Genomic DNA, 18,551 nt, shown 5'->3' with positions numbered 1-18,551 from the left:
GAGAGGCAAAGTGATTCACTGTGCAGGGTGAGGGGAGCTGGCTGGGTTTGTGCCCAGCTGCCTGGCACTTGCAGCTTTTGGACACTGAGGGCGATCACTTTCATGTTACCCTGAAAAGAAGTCAGATGCTACTGAGAGCAGAGGAACCCCCCTGCCACTGCATGTCCACCCTCTCCCAAGTAACCTGAACATGGTCAGAGCACCACACTGCTAGTCAAGGACATCTATCATTCGTTCTACCAGCCCAACAGCATGTCCTTGCATGCAGCATCTGATTCTTCACTGATGACACTAAATGCTATGGAAAAGATTTGCATCCTGCAGGACAGCTCACCCAATGACAGTGTCTCATTAAGGGAAAGTCAACTCCTTCCCCAGCCTCACTGAATGATTGCCCACAATCCTGGGCGGTTGCACTCAGCCCCTCTTCACCACATAGGGAAATGGGCACATGGCTGGAGAGATGCACCTCTGCTCTGCTGGAGCTGTGGCTGCAGAGGACATGCTTCATGCCTTGGATCCACAGCCGTGAGGGCAGAGGCTTTCCTGGGTGGGAGAGGAGGCAAGGGGACTTGCTCAGAAGAAGGAGTCTGCACTGAATGGAAAAATATGGAGTTTTCTGATGAATTTTCTTACTGGCAACATTTCTGGTTTTACTTTCCTCTACCTGATCCTGTCCCTGCTTCCTGGACGTTTTACTCTAGGAAACTGTTTCCTTGTCCATGTCTTTTCCCTCTCTGTGCTCACAGACCCATGTCAAACTCTGTGCAGTAATGTTTTCCTTTCAGAAACCTACCTGTTTGCAGGGCACTGCCTAGATGCATGTGCACCTCTGCAGGTGGAGAAGGACCTGTCAGAAACCCCTGATGGATACAGCAAAGTTGATGTTGATGCAGTCCATAAGAAGGAGAGAGGCTGAAGGCACTTTTGGAGCTGCTCACAAACATACTTATCTTCTAAGGTATATTTCAGGAGTCTCAGTGACGTTCTCATACTTGACAGCTCCTTTATTCAACTCTCCTGCCATTCCCTACTTTAAGAGCAGGAAAATAAAAACAGTGCAGAAAATCCCTGCCTTGATCTTGCTCATGAAAAGTCCCCTTGGATACACCCTGGTGGTGCTGTGGAGCTGTGAGCAGGCTGCCCCAGGCAGCAGCCCCCCCGCCAGCAGCAGGACCCTGCCCTGCTGGGGGGGCTCCTTCCACCCGCAGCTTCTCCCCGCAGCGCCCTGGGCAGCTCCCCGGGCAGGCTGAGTGCTGAGCCTGGCAGGCGGCAGAGGCCCTGCCGTGGCACACAGCCCCTGGGGCACAGCAGGGACCCTGCTCTGCACCACAGCCCTGGGCACCCCTGCCTGCACCCCCGGCTTCTCCTTCCTCCAGGAGCTGCGGCTGCATTGCCCTCCAGCCAGACACTTACTGGGCTCAGGGCTGGCAAGTGTTCTCCCCCAGCGAGCTCTGTGCATCCTGCCACTTCTGCCTGCCTTTAAGCACTCTGTCTGTGCAGGCAGTGCCCCCAGCCCTGCTGCGCTGGGCAGAGGAGCTGCTCCTGGGCAGAGCTGGCTCTCTGCAGTGCTGCCCGCTTGCCAGGAGCTCCCCTTGGGCCCAGGAGCCCGGCCCAGCTCAGCAGCAGAGGCTCAGCCCAAGGTTTCCCTTGCTCTGCACTCCACCAGGCTCCCTTCATGTGTCCCTGGGGCTCCTGGGCTCACAGCTTCTGGATGGCAGCAGGGTCCCTCCTGGGGAACACACTTGGAAGCAGACAAAGCAAACACTGACTGGCCCTCTCTAAACACTGTGCTGACTGATTCCTGCAGAAGGAATTGCCCTACCAGGTTGTGCAGGGCTACGGGACGTGCCAAAGTTCCTCTCTGTTGTTCAACTTGTCAATGAAGTGGATGATGTAACAGAGTGCACCCTCAGGGACTTTGCTGATGACACATAGCTGGGAGGATTGGCTGATACCCCAGAGGGACCTGGACATGCTGGAGAGATAGGCTGAAAGGAACCCCATGAAGTTCAACAAGGGCAAGTGCAGGGTCCTGTCTCCTTCCTAGGGCGGAATAACCCCCAGTACCAGTACAGGCCGGGAATGACCTGCTGGAGAGCAGCTCTGCAAAGAAGGACCTGGGAGTCCTGGTGGACAGCAGGCTGAGCATGAGTCAGCAGTGTGCCCTTGTGGCCAAGAAGGCCGACGGGATCCTGGAGTGCATTCGGAAGAGTGTTGCCAGCAAGCCAAGGGAGGTGATCCTCCCCCTCTACTCAGCCTGTACAGGTGCTTGGTGTTATTCCTCCCTAGGAAGGAGACACCAATTTTCTTTGTGGTGTCAAATGCATGAGAAGCCGGACAGGGTCAGAAAAGTGGCCATTTATTTGCAGAATAAGCAGTAGGGCTGGATTCCCCTGAAATGCTACCAGTTGCTTGACAGAGCGGCACACTGCCACAGTCATGGTGACAGCCTGGCAGCTTTGCGCCTGGGTATTACTGTGAGATCAGCCAAATGGGATGAAGGCTTTGTTCCTCATCCCTTCTGTTGAGAGAGGGGTTTTGCCTCTCGGCAGGAGCTATCGCTGCCACATGTCACCCAGGCAACCTCCGTGAGTGGCATGTGCCCTTGGGGCCCAGAGATGTGCAAAGCCTTGGTTCTCTTGCTTTCCAATATCCACTGGCATTCCATCCAAGCTAAGCAACCCAAGGCCTTCTCCAGAGCTGGTCATCAGGGAAAGGCACTTCTGGGACTCCCTGCAACAGCCTGCAGTAATTCTGCCATTGCTTATGTCAATTGTGGGTGCCTGGAGTGTTTTGGACTCTTCCAGAGGTGAGTTTGAAGTATGGGAATGCTTTATACAAACACAAAAGAACTTTGACATGTTGGCTTATGCTCAGTGACTTCTGACCTAGAGCACTGCAGGTTATTGAATCAAAGACTGGAGTGCGCGGAGTGCATCCAGTGTCCTAGAGCCACTCACACACTGGCCAATACTGACTTGGTTACCGAAAATACAGTCTGGTTGGGGTCTTCAACTTCCCAGATGTCTGCTGGAAAGACAACACAGCAGAGAGGAAATAGTCTAGGAGGTCTCTGGAGTGGGTGGAAGATAACTTCCTGACAAAGCTGCTGAGTGAGCCAACCAGGGAACGTGCCCGGCTGGACCTTTTGATTGTGAACAGAGAAGGACTTATGGGGAATGTGAAGGTTGGAGGCCATCTTGGGCATAACAATCACGAATTAATAGAGTTTTTGATTCTTGGAGAGGTAAGGAGCGGGGTTAGCATAATTGCCGCCCTGGACTTCAAGAGGGCCGACTTTGGCCTGTTAAAGAGATTGGTTGGCAGAGTCCCTTGGGAGGCAGTTGTGAAGGGCAAAGGAGTCCAGGAAGGCTGGACACTCTTCAAGAAGGAAATCCTAAAGGCACGGGAAAAGTCCATTCCCATGTCCCAAAAGATGAGCCAGTGGAGAAGGTTGGCCTGGCAGAACAGAGAGGTTTGGATAGGGCTCAGTAAGGAAAAGAGAGTTTATGACCTTTGGAAGAAGGAACAGGACACTCGGGAGAACTACAAAGATGTTGTGAGGCTGTGCAGGGAGAAAATTAGAAGGGCCAAAGCCCAGCTGGAACTCAGTCTGGCTACTGCCATGCAAGAGAATAAAAAATGTCTTTATAAATGCCTTAGGAACAAAAGGAGGACTAAGGAGAATCTCCAACCTTAACTGTATGCGGGGGGAAACATAGTGACAAGAGATGAGGAAAAGGCAGAGGTACTTAATGCTTTCTTTGCCTCAGTCTTTAGTAGGAAGCCCAGTTGTACTCTGGGTACCTAGCCTCCTGAGCTGGTAGGTAGGGACAGAAAGCAGAATGAAGCCCTCCTAATCCAAGAGGAAATGGTTAGCAACCTGCTACTCCGCTTAGTCATACAGAAGTCTATGGGGCTAGAGGGGATCCACCCAAGAGTGTTGAAGGAGCTGGCAGAAGTACTTACCAAGCCACTTTCCATCATTTATCAGCAGTCCTGGCTGCCAGGGGAGGTCACAGCTTACTGTTGGCTAGCAAATGTGATGCCCATCTACAGGAAAGGCGAAAAGGAGGACCCATGGAGCTACAGGCCTGTCAGTCTTACATTGGTGCCAGGGAACATTATGATGCAGACTATCTTGAGTGCCATCATTCAACACATACAGGACAACCAGGTGATTGGTATCAGTCAGCATGGATTTATGAAAGGCAGCTCCTGCTTGATGAACCTGATCTCTTTCTATGACAATGCGATGCACTTGGTGGATGAGGGAAAGACTGAGGATGTTGTCTACCTAGGGTTTAGTAAAGCTTTTGACTCTGTTTCCCAGAGCATTCTCCTGGAGAAACTGGCTTCTCATGTCTTGGATGGGCGTGAGCTTTGCTGGGTAAAAAAATGGCTGTGTGGCTGGGCCCAAAGGGTTGTGGTGAATGCAGTTAAATCCAAGTGGCAGCCACACACAAGGGGTGCCCCCCAGGGCTCAGTACTGGGGCCAGACACAGGACAAGAGGAAATGGCCTCAAGGTGCATCAGGGCAGGTTTAGGTTTGGTTTTGGGAAAAATGTCTTCCTTGAAAGGGTTGTGATGCATTGGAACAGGCTGCCCAGGGATGTGATGGAGTGGTCATCCCTGGAGGTATTCACAAGACATACAGGTGTGGTGCTTAGGGATATGGTTTAGGGATAGACGTAGCAGTGTTAGGTAAATGGTTGAACTTGAAGATCTGAGAGGTCTTTTCCAATCTACATGATTCTATGGTTCTATGATTCCATGAGTATAACATAAGTCACAGTCATTGGAAGGCAGCCACTGCAGTCTGGGAACTCGAGACTATGGCCTGGACAAGTCTGTAGGTTGTGCGAGGGATTCCTGTGGGCTGGCACCACGCATCCTAGCTGTGAGAAAAATCTCAATAATTTTCTTCAGACAGGATCTTCTGCAAAGCTATTTTATTTGCGATTGCAATGGCGGGTGTCCTGCAAGCAGAAGTGCACAGTAAAAGTTTATCATAACCTTGTATTCCCTATTACCCAACACCTGCACTTTTGCACTCTAAGGCTTCCTGAAGGGAGGTTGTGATGAGGAGGGGGTCGGTCTCTTCTCCCAGATAACTAATGATAGGACTCGAGGAAATGTCCATGAGTTGCGCCTGGGGAGATTTAGATTAGATATCAGGAAAAACTTTTTCTCTCAAAGAGTGGTCAGGCACTGGAATGGCCTGCCCAGGGAGGTGGAGGAGTCACTGTCCCTCACGGTGTTCAAGAAGCACCTGGATGAGGTGCTATGTTATATGATTTAGTAGCTTAGTGAGTAGTATTGGTGATAGGAGGACATTTGGACTAGATGATCTTGTAGGTCCTTTCCAACCCCGTGTTTCTATGATTCTATGACCTGATTTCCCCCATGTCCTTATTGGCTGAGTACTATAGGTTCACAGCCTACTCGATGCCCTTCTATGCCATATATGTACATTTTTTTTTGACCAACTGATAATTTCTCCTTTTCCTTTTTTCTTTTTTCCTTTTTTTTTTCCTTTTTTTTTTTTCCTTATTCTCTCATGACTAGAGGCTCATGATTTTTCTTTTTACTGACTTCACACTTCTTGTCCTGTTTTTCTTAGCTCTCCTCCTTAATTTGGGACAGTGGGACCTTCCCCTTCTGTTGCAAAAGCACAACTATGTTTCTCACACTGGCATACTTACCCGTGAATTCCTGGAGTTAACTACACTTGAAACAGCCATTGAGACCCCGAGAAACTCGTGTTGGATCATGTGTGAAAAACTCAGGCTGAAAGACTCAAGAGTGGGTGACTTTGACTGGCTGCGGCAGAGCCCAGCAGACTGCCCCAGTCTGGGAATATGTCCCACTCCAACTAGGGAAATTAAAAGGGATTAATATGAACAGACCCATCAGGTCAATCCGCACAGTAAAGGAAAATAATAGTTCTTGTGCTGTAGGTGCAGCAGGCAGAAGGCCTTGGATTGGGCCTCAGAAGACTCAAGCAGATCTAATCCTGTTCATCCCTGAGCTAAGACAAACACTGTGAGCAGAGCGAAGGACACCGAGTGGTGCCCTACCGTGAAGGAGGATGCAGGTGCAGCTGTAAGAGGCGTCTTTCTTGTGCCATGACTGATGCAGGTTCATCTGAAGTGAAAGCCCCAGCCCAGGACCAATGGAGTGAAGGTCCCTGGGCACAACTGCAGAAAGACTTTGCAAGACCTCTGCCACTGACAGCTTGAAACACCAAATGCATCTTGGCAGTAGTAGGTCCTTTTGGCACAGGGGCAGATGTCCTCCCTGGCAACACCACCACGGAGGCCACCACTGTAAAGCTGCTGCGTGACACCGACTTTTGTCCCCGGGGTCCAGACAGGGGAGAGGGAAAGGGGAGAGGCAGGCCGTTGGGAGGGGGCTGGAGTGAGGTCACTGCCACTGCAGCAGCCTGATTGGCCCTCAGAAGGGCTGGCCGGCAGGCACTATGACATCATCCCGCTCATCAGAGAGCCCCCTGGGCAGAAATGACGTCACTGCAGAGGGGAGGCCGAGGGGCTGGCAGAGCCCCATCGAGGGGCTGGCTGTGGGTCCCCTCTGCTACAGCCACCTGACGGCGCGGGGCAGGCAGGAGGGCAGGCAGGGCTCGTGGCCGCCTTGCTCAGGACAAGTCCTGGGCAAGCTGGGTGAGAAATCTGAGCCTTAGCTCCAGCAAAAGCTCTTCTCTTTGCTCTTGACTTTTCTCGATAATACCACTTCCAGGTAAGCTCTGCCCTTGCTAAAACCATACCTCCACCTCCACCATAAATTTCTGTTTTGGATCCTGTCCTTGCTGTCACACCCTGGCAGATCCTTTGTTGCCCCTCTCAGCACCATGTCCCTGCAGCGTCCCAGCCCCACTGCCCCACACATGTTCCCACAGCCGTGCTGCCAAGACACCACACATGGCAGTGCACATTCAGGGATGGGTCGAGCTCCCCGTTACAATCCCAATGGCACCCTCAGGGTCCCTTCCTGCCATGGCCCTCCTGCCTTTGCAGCCTGCTCCAGCCCATGGCCCCTGCCCTGACCCAGCCACGTCCCATGGAGGGCTCTGCAGACAATCCTGCTCCAGGTCTGCAGGGCTCTGGGCCAGGACAGAGGCGGACAGGGCTAGCTGTTCCCTCGACACAGGCCCTGAGCCTGGCTCTCCCAACTCCTTGCCCTCTGCCCACCTCCCTGTCCTCATCCCAGCCCAGTGGCAGTGGCCCCATGGCAGTGCCCACCACAGGCTGCTGCAGGGCTCTGGGCACTGCCACCACAGCCCCAGCCCCTCTGAAGGGCACAGCAGCTCCTAGGGCACAGAGGGCTCAGCCCCACATATGGGACAACCATGGCACAAGCATACAGAGGTCAGTGTACCATGCTGTGTCCCCTGCTCTCTTCTGCAACAGATCCCCAAGAGGCCTGCAGCCCCTCTGGACCATCCCTGGGGGTCCTCAGGCAGCTCCTGCTGCCCCAGGGCCAGGGCAGCCTTCCCCGAGCTGCTGCAGCCAGAAAGGGGTTTTCTGGTCCCATTATGTCCTGCTCTCCTGAGAGTGGGGTCCAGACAAAGAATTTGCTGTAGGTTCATTTATTTTGTTTAAATACACAGAGAGACTGGCTCCTTGTTTATGCAGAGCCTCAGGGTCACAAAAGATATGTTGGTACTTAAGTACAAGGTCATGAAGAATGGCATTTCTTTGTGGAAAACATTATCACGAGGGGAAAAAGAAAAAGAAAACCAAATTCATCTACAAGTACAACCAGGCTTAGCCTGTCATGACATAAATCACAATTCAAGTGTAGAAGAAGACAAGAAGCAGTCTATAGCTGCTGAAAGGTCCAATCAATTTCGTGAGCAAATCCTGATAAACATCCATGACATCACTTTCCTAATGGCATTCTTGAGCTCCTGGTTTCTCATGCTGTAGATGAGGGGGTTCACTGCTGGGGGCATCACTGCATATAGAACAGCCATTATCATGTCCAGGGATGGAGAGGAGATAGTGGGAGGCTTCAGGTAGGCAGATACACCAGTGCTAACCGGCAGGGAGACCACGATCAGGTGAGGGAGGCATGTGGAAAAGGCTTTGTGCTGGCCCTGCTCAGAGGGCATCCTCAGCACAGCCCTGAAGATCTGTACATAGGACAGCACGATGAATACAAAACACCCCAAAACCAGGAAAACACTGAATGTGAGAAGCCCAACTTCCCTGAGGTCTGTGCAGGAGAGCTTGAGGATCTGGGGGATTTCACAGAAGAACTTCTGACAGAAGACAGAAGAATCTGCTGACATCAGAGAGGGAAAGAAAAAGACCTGTGCAGCACATCCAGCATAGGAAATGGCCCTGGTGTCCCAGAGGGAATTGGCCATGGCTTTGGGGACAGTGGTGGAGATGCAGCCCAGGTCGAGGAGGGCGAGGTTGAGGAGGAAGAAGTACACGGGGGTGTGGAGGCGGTGGTCGCAGGCTACAGCGGTGAGGATGAGGCCATTGCCCAGGAGGGCAGCCAGGTAGATGCCCAGGAAGAGCGCGAAGTGCAGGAGCTGCAGCTCCCGCGTGTCTGCAAATGCCAGCAGGAAGAACTCACTGATGGAGCTGCTGTTGGACATCTGATCCTCCTGGACAAAGGGGACTACCCAAGGAAGAAAAGACAGTGATAATTAGGAGAGACGTCTCTCAGGAAAACCTACTCCACTTCTCACTGAAACCCCCCACAGTGACTTTCCCCTTTCCGAGACCTTTCTGCTGCTCTATTGCTTGAGCTTTGGATGGTGCTGGAGGAAGGTGCCACTGGGAGCAGGGGACCCTGCTGTGCACTTTGGAGGAGTCACGCCTGTCCTACAGGTCTAAGCATAAAGAAATCAGGAGTGACCTCTGATTAAATCTACCTCTGACCTACGTGGACTTCCCAGCATTACCACTCTCAACACTCTTGACTGCCAAATAGCAATTGTGGTTTAATTTGTTCCAATTGCATGTGTGACACTTGGAAGAGTTTTTTTTGAGGGTAGAAAACCCTGGCATTTTTCGTACATTCCAGTTGAGATTTTGTGAATGTCCTTAGTGTAGTGAGGATAACCAGTCTGTCCATCTACCCTTGTCTCAGCCAGACTCCTCTAGGGCTCAGTCCAGTTGCCCACGTAGAGCTGCTCAATGACTGTGGTCTCAGGAATATCCGGGAAAATGATTCAGTGTTTTCCTTCCCCATAGACTGCATTGCCCCAAGCCTCAGAGTTTAGAAGGGGGTTTGGGCACCTTTCCCCTAAGGACAGGTCTGCGTGGTGGGACCCAGAGGGTCAGAGCCTGAGATGCAGCTGAAAGCCAGATCTGCAGGGAGCCCCAAAACAAGAACAGCAACAGTAGGTACAGGAACAGAGGGAAATAGCACAGGGCTTCTGCCAGGGGAGGCAAGGCCAGGGAGGGACCGACCGGAACTCGGGAGAGTCCACTCTACTGCAGCTCCTCCAGATGAGAGGTTATGAGCCATGTACTGAATCCTGTGGGCTTGATGGTGGACAGGGAGGTGCCAGAATACTTTGCAGGCTCTGCTGCCTGCAGCTGGGTCTCTGTCGCCACGCCTCCTGCCTGCAGGTCACAGCACCCATCCCACCCGCCGGGTGCTCAGCTCTGCCCTGCAGACACCTCCTGGCAGCAGGGCTCTGTCCAGGGGCAGCTCAGTGAGGGCATGTCCTAGAGACCAGGTCATGCAGGGGACACTACATGTTAGCTCCACGTGTGGTGGTGGAGCTTTCTACGGGCTGAGGGGCAGGAAAAGATCCTTGTAACCTCCCAGCCATCATGGAGCCTCAGCCTCTTCTTGGAATTAAAAGCGTATATTTCTATTACCACCGAGGCAAGTAGAGAAGATTGAAAGCTCAAGAGGCTCAGGAAAGCCCTGACTGAAGCTGAAATCCCCTACCTTATCCCGGCTGTTGCAAAGTCCCTTTGGATACATCCTCGTTGTGCTGTAAAACTGTGAGCAGGCTGCCCCAGGCAGCAGCCTCCTGCCAGCAGCAGGACCCTGCCCTGCCGGGGGGGCTCCTTCCACCCACAGCTTCTCCCTGCAGTGCCCTGGGCAGCTCCCCGGGCAGGCTGAGTGCTGAGCCTGGCAGGCGGCAGAGGCCCTGCCCCAGCACACAGCCCCTGGGGCACAGCAGGGACCCTGCTCTGCACCACAGCCCCGAGCACCCCTGCCTTCACCCCCAGTTCCACAGCCTGCAGCCGGCCCATGACAAGGGAGCCCTCGGGGCCTGGACACTGACCCTGCAGCTTAGAAACCCCTGCTCTGGAGCTTGTGCTTCTCTACAAGAAAAAAACACACAGTGTCTCCAGCCTGATCTGCTCTGGGACAATCCAGGTATAGGACACCTCCAGGATACTGCAGTGCACTGCAGTTCACTTAGACCTACCATGTTATGGGTTGCAAGCATTGCTTCTCCAGTGTACTCTCAGCTTTCTAACACTCCACACAGCCTTAAACATCTCTCCCTTCTTTCCCCTCCCTGTGCCAGCTGCAGGCAGTGCCCCCAGCCCTGCTGCGCTGGGCAGAGGAGCTGCTCCTGGGCAGAGCTGGCTCTCTGCAGCGCTGCCCGCTTGCCAGGAGCTCCCCTTGGGCCCAGGAGCCCGGCCCAGCCCAGCAGCAGAGGCCCAGCCCAAGGCCTCCCTTGCTCTGCCCCCCACCAGGCTCCCTGCCCATGGCCCTGGGGCTGCAGGGGAACCTGCTGGGAAACAGCCTGAAGGAATCCCTGGGCTTCCCTCCCTCCCCTGGGCGCACACACTTCTTCACACCAGGCTCATTTCTCCTTGCAGAAAACCAATTAAGTGTAACAATCACATCTTCTCTGAGAATTAGTTTATGTCATGGACATGCCCACATGGCCTCATCTAACACCAGCAAGGTCTGCCTGCCTTTTATGCCCTGACACAGGACTCTGCCTGGGTACAAGAGGTGCTGGGTGGGGATAAAATCACTGGTACTTTGCAGACTACATCCTTATAGTCTATGGGGCAGTAGGGCTTGCACTGAAGAATTCTTGGTTATGAGCAGGAGGTGCTGGTTCATTATGATTGGTACAGAATAAGGGGTGAGTATTATCCTGGTTACTTCTTGGGTGACTTTTTTGGCTCTCAGCCCAGCTCAGAGAGGTGGTTTACTCCCCCACACTTAATGGGACACTTAATGGCTAAGTCAGAAGTCCATATGTGTGCCCTGTATAGATGAGGCTTCAGTGTGCACATTGTGTGCATGTGCATGTGAGGCGAACCTGAGTGAGCACAAATGCCCTCTCCCTGTGTCCATTCTTCATGCCATGGGGTATCTCAGAGAAGCGCAGAGCAGGGCAATGCACTGCAGGACTCAGGTGCCTCCCAGAATCTGGGAGAGGCAGCAGGAACCAGAGGGACACCACAAGCACTGCAATGCCCTGCCTTTGGGTGTACAAGGGTAGGACTTGTGCGTTCTTGCCTGTCTCCTGCATCACCTGCCCCTGCCTTCCTGGACTGTGTCAGCAAATGTGCCAGAGGGACCAGAGAGCTTTCTGGAGACTTGGAATGACATCAGACGTGTCCCTGGGAAGGTGATGGGGCAAGTTTTTCCACAGCTACCTCTGGCCACTTGAAGGACAAAAATGGGATTGCTGAACCCATAGGTGAGGGAAAAGAAAGGGACGCTGTCTACCTGCAGTTTAGCAAGGCTGTTGACATTGTCTCCTGGAGACTACTTACAGCCTGATTGGTGCTATGTGGACGTAACAAATGGATGAGGCTGTGGGTGGGAATTTGGCTGGACACTCAGGCCCAGTTGTCATCTGTGGTGCAAAGTTCTCCTGTCAGGCAGTTCCTAGCACCATCCCTCAGTGATGAGCGCTTGGGCCAACACTGCTGAATGTCGTTATTAACTCTCTGAATTACAGGATGGAGCACACTTTCAGATCCTTTCTGGATGGTGCCAAGCTCAGAGGAGCCCTTTAGCTACCTCATGGGGTTTAGTGTGCCTTGAGCAGGACAGGTGAAGAGGATGCCATTCAGGGGTCTCTTCCAACATGAGTTATTTTGTGATTCAATGACTCTTTCCATTGGAGAGCTCTCTGAAGACATAATAGGGAGAGGAAGAAGAAAAGAGAGAGAGGCAGAGGTAGAGATACATCACGTGTTACTATGAACACAGTAAATCCTGTGAGGAATGTTTCCATATTTAAAGAAGTGTTAGAAAATTTGATTGATAAATTTCATTTAAAAAGCTTACTTTTTGTGTCCTCAGGTCCTGGCCCACAAGGTGGGTGCTGGCTGAATGTGTTCTTATGTGGTCTGTTGTGCCTCAGAAACTTGAAGTCCAGTAGGAAGCATCTGGTCACCTCAGTCTCTGGAGCTGACAGGCCAGCAGCAGTAACATGGCTGGGGACAGGGCCTATGAGGTGACTGCTTCCTGAAGCAGCTGATGTGTCAGCCTTGCCTCCTGGCTGAGACCTGTGCTTTCTGGCTTACACCTGCCAGCATCCCTGATAAGGCAGCAGAAGGCGCCTGCTTGGCACATTGATTGTGAGATGCCCTCTGTCTGAGGGCCTGATAGGCCCCATGCAGGAAGAGGCCTTGGGTGTGGGTTTTCAAGTCCCTTCTGCCTGAGAACATGGTGGGCCAGCAACAGGCACACAACTTGGTCACGTCTACCCTAGAAACTGGCAGGCCAGCAGCAGGTATATGGCTTGGAAGACCATGGTGAGGTTTCTCCTGTCTCATCAGGCCATAGGGCTCCAGAAGGCTAATGGCTTGGGACATCTGCCAGAAAAGTGTTTTGTGGATGATGGAGCTTTCTCTGGTGGTGGGAAACAGCAGAAGAGATTCAAAACTGCCACAAAGTGCTGCTTGGAAGTTTAAGACTGGGCATGAGGAGGAGGAAATATCACTGAAAGGGTAGTGCTGTGGTGCCAGAGGTCACCCAGAAGGAGTCTGTGGTCAGCCCATGCCATTGTGTTTCAAGCAACTGCCATGGAGGGTGGGGAGACATCAGTGAGAGTAAGGAGATGCATGTATGAGAGCAAGGGGGAGAAGTGAGGTGGGTGACTAAAGCTTGCAGGGAAAAGGGGGCACAGACAGGACAGCATAGGACTGCCTGTAATGGAAAAGACCAAGAGCACTGGCAAGACCAGAAGGCCCCAGCAGAACCAAGGGCTTTGTCCCCCTGCCGATGGCAGTTGTCTCTGCTACTGAGGCTCATGAGGAGACATGCTGTGCTCATGACACTGGGGCCTTGTTGCTTCCTTGCAACCCAGTGGGGAGGCCAGGAGGTGTCATAGCATTGTCCTTCACACAGCATCACACACCCCACATCCCACTGCCCCAGGAAGAGCCCTGAGCCATGGGTGAGGGACAGGACCTCCCTTCCCAGGGGCTGTGGACAAGGCTTGGCCCTTCTGCTTCACCAAACAAACCAAGGCCTTTACTCAGCATCAGAGTCTCCTGCCCAGCGCCTTTGCCTACCTGCAATCATGGCCTCCGATTGTCTGCTCTAACAAGTCCATGGGGAGGCTTTGTCAGTAATGACCCTCACTGGGGCCCATTAATACTCCTAGACACTTCAAGGTTTCCTTCTGACTTGAACTTCTCCTGCAGTTACATCATTCTCCTCTCACTACCTGAGGTTCATGGACTCAGCACCAAATGCACCATGGGGCTCATTACAATTCAGTCATTTTCATCCAGTCTTCCAGACTTATACAATTAATTAGTGAGGTTTCAAGAATGCAGTTTAAAGAGGAAGTTTTCAATGACCACTTCACTAAGAGCATTTTCCTTATTTAAGATTAGTTTCCATTAGTTTAGAGTTTTCAGAAGAACTGATAGCATCATTCTCTAGTTGTCATGGATCCAATGTGCCTCCTAAGGAGGTCTGGATGTGTAGGAAAAGCAGTCCCTTGAAGTCCTGGACTGTATGGGCAACCTTGCTGCTCAGCTCCCCATCCCCACCACTTGTCTCATCAGCCACCTGGGACTTGCATCACTTTTCCTTACACCAGACTTCTCCACTGAAGTCTGCAGCTGGATGTTACAGCATCTTTTCACCAAGTCCCACCTCTTTTCCTCAGACAACTGGCTGCACACAGGCACAGTTTTTGAAGTCGTTGTTATTAACATTTAACAACAAACAAGCAAACCCCACGGTCCTCAACAGTGAGCCAAATCCAAGTTGCCTCAAAAGACATGTTTGACATGGGTAGGAAATGATGAACAGAAATGCAATTACAGAGTTGGCTGTAGGGATGATGAGATAGAAAACTGAAATATGGGCAAGCTTGAGATCCCTCAAGTTCTGAGAACCAACTGTGTAGGTGAGAGGTATCTGAATGATCAAAGAGTAAGGGGAGGGGAATCTGGAGAAGAATGGAAACTGCACATGTCCAGACAGTCTGCTGGAAAGGTTACTTCCAACACGGTCTGTTTCATAAAGCCAGGTGGAAATACCAGAAAGACTAGGGAGATGAAGTGCGGTGCATAAGGGACAGAGTTCTGGCAATGCAAGTACAGGGGAAGATTGGTATTTTTTCTTTTGCTATAATAAACATTCAAGAAAAAAAAATGCCATGGGGCAATTCAAACATTGTATTAGAAGTGTTCAATCATTTCAGCTGATTGAAGTGTGCTGATTGAAGTGAAATGTTTGAAATGGTTAAAAAAATTGGAGGCAATACTCGGGCCTAAAGCCGTAAAATGACGATTTTCTGTCCTGCATGGAGCCCAGTTACCATAAAACCATCCCTGCTCGGGACTGTTCATGCCACCCCTCACTCCTGGCGCAGAGCAAATCTGTGACATGTCGACCTCTCCAGCTTGTTAGAGGCCCAGATGATGTAGGCAATGGTATCTGAATTACCAAATGCGGGTACAGGTATAGCAAACTAGGGATCAATGGGGGAAAATGTGATTGGTGAGAACTGGTAATTGAGCAGGGCACTGCATGTAAGAAAGGAAGGGATTAAAGTGTCTCGAGGAGGAAGAATCCTGTGGAAGAGGAGGGGAGAGGGATGCAAGGGGCCAGCTGCATGTGGATATGGGGCTGGTCAGGGCTGGTCTGGTCGGGCCCTGTTCCTGATCACTGTCCTGCCTTCTTATTCAACTCTGTTGCTGGCTATTTGCTGTGTGTGTGCGCTCACTCCTGGGTGTGTTGGGGGTGACTCATACAATTATGGAACCACATAGCCATGTGTGCGTCTGCACCCATGGGTAATTGCTGCTGGGGATGCGTGGAGCACTGGTGACCTTCAGAGCAGATCAGGCTGAGGTGGGGAATGGGATGGGGCCAGGTGTGTTGCTCATGGCTCTGTGTGTGCTGCTGGTGGTGTAGTGGCTGTGAAGGTGCTGTTCCCTGTTGGAGTTGCTCTGTGTGTGGTCGGCTGTGTCCATGCCCTGTGTGTATTTGCCTGTGTGCACGAGAGTGTTGGAAATTCTGAGAGAATTTCTCCAGGTTCCTGATGAAAGAAGAAGCTGGGCTTTGCTGGATCTTAGGACTGAGGGACATTTTCTGACACTCCCACAGACACAGAGATGGTGAAAGGGGTGTTAGCATGTTATCAATATGCTCCCTTTTCCTGTGGAGCATGCAAAGGCATCCAGCCATGGACAGGCCCAAGGAGAGGGTTTGTCCTTCCTGTGGTCACAGCTGCACTCCAGTCCTTGGGGTAGACCCAAGCTGAGGACATGCTGAGGACTTTTGGGCTCAGGTTCAGCACACAGACTGGGGGAATGTGTCTCACGGCCATGTGCTGGACACAGCCAGAGGAACAGCAGCAAACTGCTATGGCTGCTGGGCCCTGTTTCCATCAGTCAAAGCCCTGACACAGGGCACAGGCATTGCTTTCGATACCACCCAACAAGAAAGATGGTTGCATTAAGGGCTGGAGAATATAGGGCACCAGTTCTTCCTCAGCCACTTCCTAGGCTTGGGGAAGCACCAGGAAACCATGGACGTGTGGCTCTGTATCGTAAGAAGCACAGAATCATAGCATTATTAAGATTGGAAAAGACCTCCAAGATCATCTGGTCCAACCATCCCCCTACCACCAATATCCCCCACTAAACCATGTCCTTAAGTACTACATCCAACCTTTTCCTCTGCACAGCTTTCCAGCCAGTCTGCCCCAAGCCCGTAGCACTGCATGGGGTTGTTGTGGCCACAGGGCAGGACGCGGCACTTAGCCATGGTGAACCTCATCCCATTGGCCTCTGCCTATCGATCCAGCGTTTCCAGGTCCCCCTGCAGAGCCTTCCTATCCTCCAGCAAATCGACACTTCCCCCCAACTTGTTGTCATCTGCAAACTTACTGAGCGTGCACTCAATTCCCTCATCCAAATCATCAATAAAGCTGTTAAAGAGCATGGGCCCCAACACCAACCCCTGGGGAACACCACTAGTGACCGGTCACCAGCTGGATTTCACTCCGTTCACCACTGCTCTCTGGGCCCGGCAGTCCGGCCAGTTTTTAACCCAGCAAAGAGTGTACATGTCCAAGCCATGGGCCGCCAACTTCTCCACGAGAATACTATGGGAGACCGTGTCAAAGGCCTCGCTCAAGTCTAGGTGGACTGCATCAATATGATTTCCCTCATCCACCATTCAAGTCACCCAGACATAGAAGGAGATGAGGTTGGTCAGGCAGGACCTGCCTTTCATGAACCCATGCTGACTGGGCCTCATCCCCAGGTTGTCCCACATACGTTGTGTGACTGCATTCAAGATGATCTGTTCCATCACCTTTCCTGGCGCCGAGGTGAGGCCGACAGGCCTGTAATTCCCCGGGTCCTCCTTACAAACCTTCTTGTAGATGGGCTTCACATTAGGAAGTCGCCAGTCATCTGGGACCTCTCCGGATGACCATGACCACTGACAGATGATGGAAAGAGTCTGATAGGTGATGGAAAGCGGCACAAGCTTCTGGAAAGCTTGGCAACATCCTTGAAAAAAGAGCACAGTGCACTGTGGAGATGCCATTTTATTTTGCGGATGCTATGGAAGAGTCAGCTCTGACCTTCATTAGACACATATTTACAGAGCCTCAAGAGCAAACAGAGCAGTGCTGATCCTCAGCAGAAGTAGGATGAAAAAGAAATATTACTCTAAGAGCATAATAAATGCAAATGATATCAAAGATAAGAAGAACAATAATGATAATGAAAGAAGGACCAGGCCTGAGGGGAGGTACCAAGTTAAGTCATTTCTGGAAAAAGAGGGGAAGTTTGTCACTATTCAGAAACAGCCATAAAATCACTTTCCTAATAGCCCACTTGAGCTCCTGGTTCCTCATGCTATAGATGAGGGGGTTCAATGTTGGAGGTATCACCGAGTACAGAACTGCCACCACCAGGTTCAGGGATGGGGAGGAGATGGAGGGGGGCTTCAGGTAAGCAAAAAAGCAGGTGTTGATAAACAGTGAGACCACAAACAGGTGAGGGAGGCAGGTGGAGAAGGCTTTGTGCCGGCCCTGCTCAGAGGGCATCCTCAGCACTGCCCTGAAGATCTGCACATAGGAAAAAACAATGAAAACAAAACAGCCAGATGCTAAACAGACACCAATAACAACTACCCAAAAACTCTTCAGGTGGGAGTGTGCGCAGGATATCTTCAGGATCTGGGGGATTTCACAGAAGAACTGGTCCACAGCATTGCCTTGGCAGAGGGGCAGGGAAAATGTATTGGCCGTGTGCAGCACAGCATAGAGAACCCCACTGCCCCAGGCAGCGGATGCCATCTGGGCACAAGCTCTGCTGCCCAGGAGGCTCCCGTAGTGCAGGGGCTTGCAGATGGCAATGTAGCGGTCATAGGACATGACAGTGAGAAGAAAAAACTCTGCTGATATCAAGAAGACAAATGCAAAGACCTGTGCAGCACATCCTGAGTAGGAGATGGCCCTGGTGTCCCAGAGGGAATTGGCCATGGCTTTGGGGAGAGTGGTGGAGATGCAGCCCAGGTCGAGGAGGGCGAGGTTGAGGAGGAAGAAGTACATGGGGGTGTGGAGGTGGCGGTCGCAGGCTATGGCTGTGAGGATGAGGCCGTTGCCCAGGAGGGCAGCCAGGTAGATGCCCAGGGAGAGCGCGAAGTGCAGGAGCTGCAGCTCCCGCGTGTCTGCGAATGGCAGGAGGAGGAACTCGCTGATGGAGCTGCTGTTGGACATCTGATGCCTCTTGGCCTTGGGGCCTGTCCAAAGACAAAAGCACATGGAGATCTTTGGGCAGACTTCTCTGAGAAAATCTCTGTCCTTTCAGCAACACCCTTCCTTTCTCACCCACCTCCACAAATACGCGCTTTCTCAGCAGCATCTTCATTCTCCTTCCTGGCTGAAGCTCTGGTTGGTGCTGGATGAGCACTGTTTGGAGCCACGGCCTCTGCCCATGAGCTCCATTGGACTCAGCACTGCTGTGCAGCAGCGGGTACCTGGGAAAGCTGGTGACCCATTCTGAAACTCGTAGTTTTGTTCAGATGCAGTGTACCTGTAATACAGAGGGGCTGTTCAACATCCTCCAGCAGGATAACCCCAGGGACAC

The 18,551-nt window shown here is 52.1% G+C and overlaps 2 protein-coding genes across 2 annotated transcripts in view; one reads left to right on the top strand and one right to left on the bottom strand.

Moving 5' to 3' along the window:
* LOC121062855 (coiled-coil domain-containing protein 81-like) overlaps positions 1 to 18,551 on the top strand; it is an 85,803-nt gene that overhangs the window by 32,103 nt on the left and 35,149 nt on the right. The gene's annotated exons all lie outside the window — the stretch shown is intronic.
* Positions 17,121 to 18,181, bottom strand: LOC121062865 (olfactory receptor 14C36-like). The gene has a single exon (XM_040543153.1). It carries the CDS (start codon positions 18,179 to 18,181, stop codon positions 17,222 to 17,224), a length of 960 nt encoding a protein of 319 aa, XP_040399087.1. The 3' UTR covers positions 17,121 to 17,221.

Source organism: Cygnus olor (genome assembly GCF_009769625.2).
Source record: "Cygnus olor isolate bCygOlo1 chromosome 34 unlocalized genomic scaffold, bCygOlo1.pri.v2 SUPER_34A, whole genome shotgun sequence".
Taxonomy (NCBI): Eukaryota; Metazoa; Chordata; class Aves; order Anseriformes; family Anatidae; genus Cygnus; species Cygnus olor.
Note: the sequence above shows the minus strand (reverse complement) of the source record. Positions and strands in the feature narration are given on the sequence as shown.

What these genes read in the sequence shown, in the direction of transcription:
- LOC121062865 (XM_040543153.1), bottom strand. Translation starts at nt 18,181, where the DNA reads ATGTCCAACAGCAGCTCCATCAGCGAGTTCCTCCTCCTGCCATTCGCA.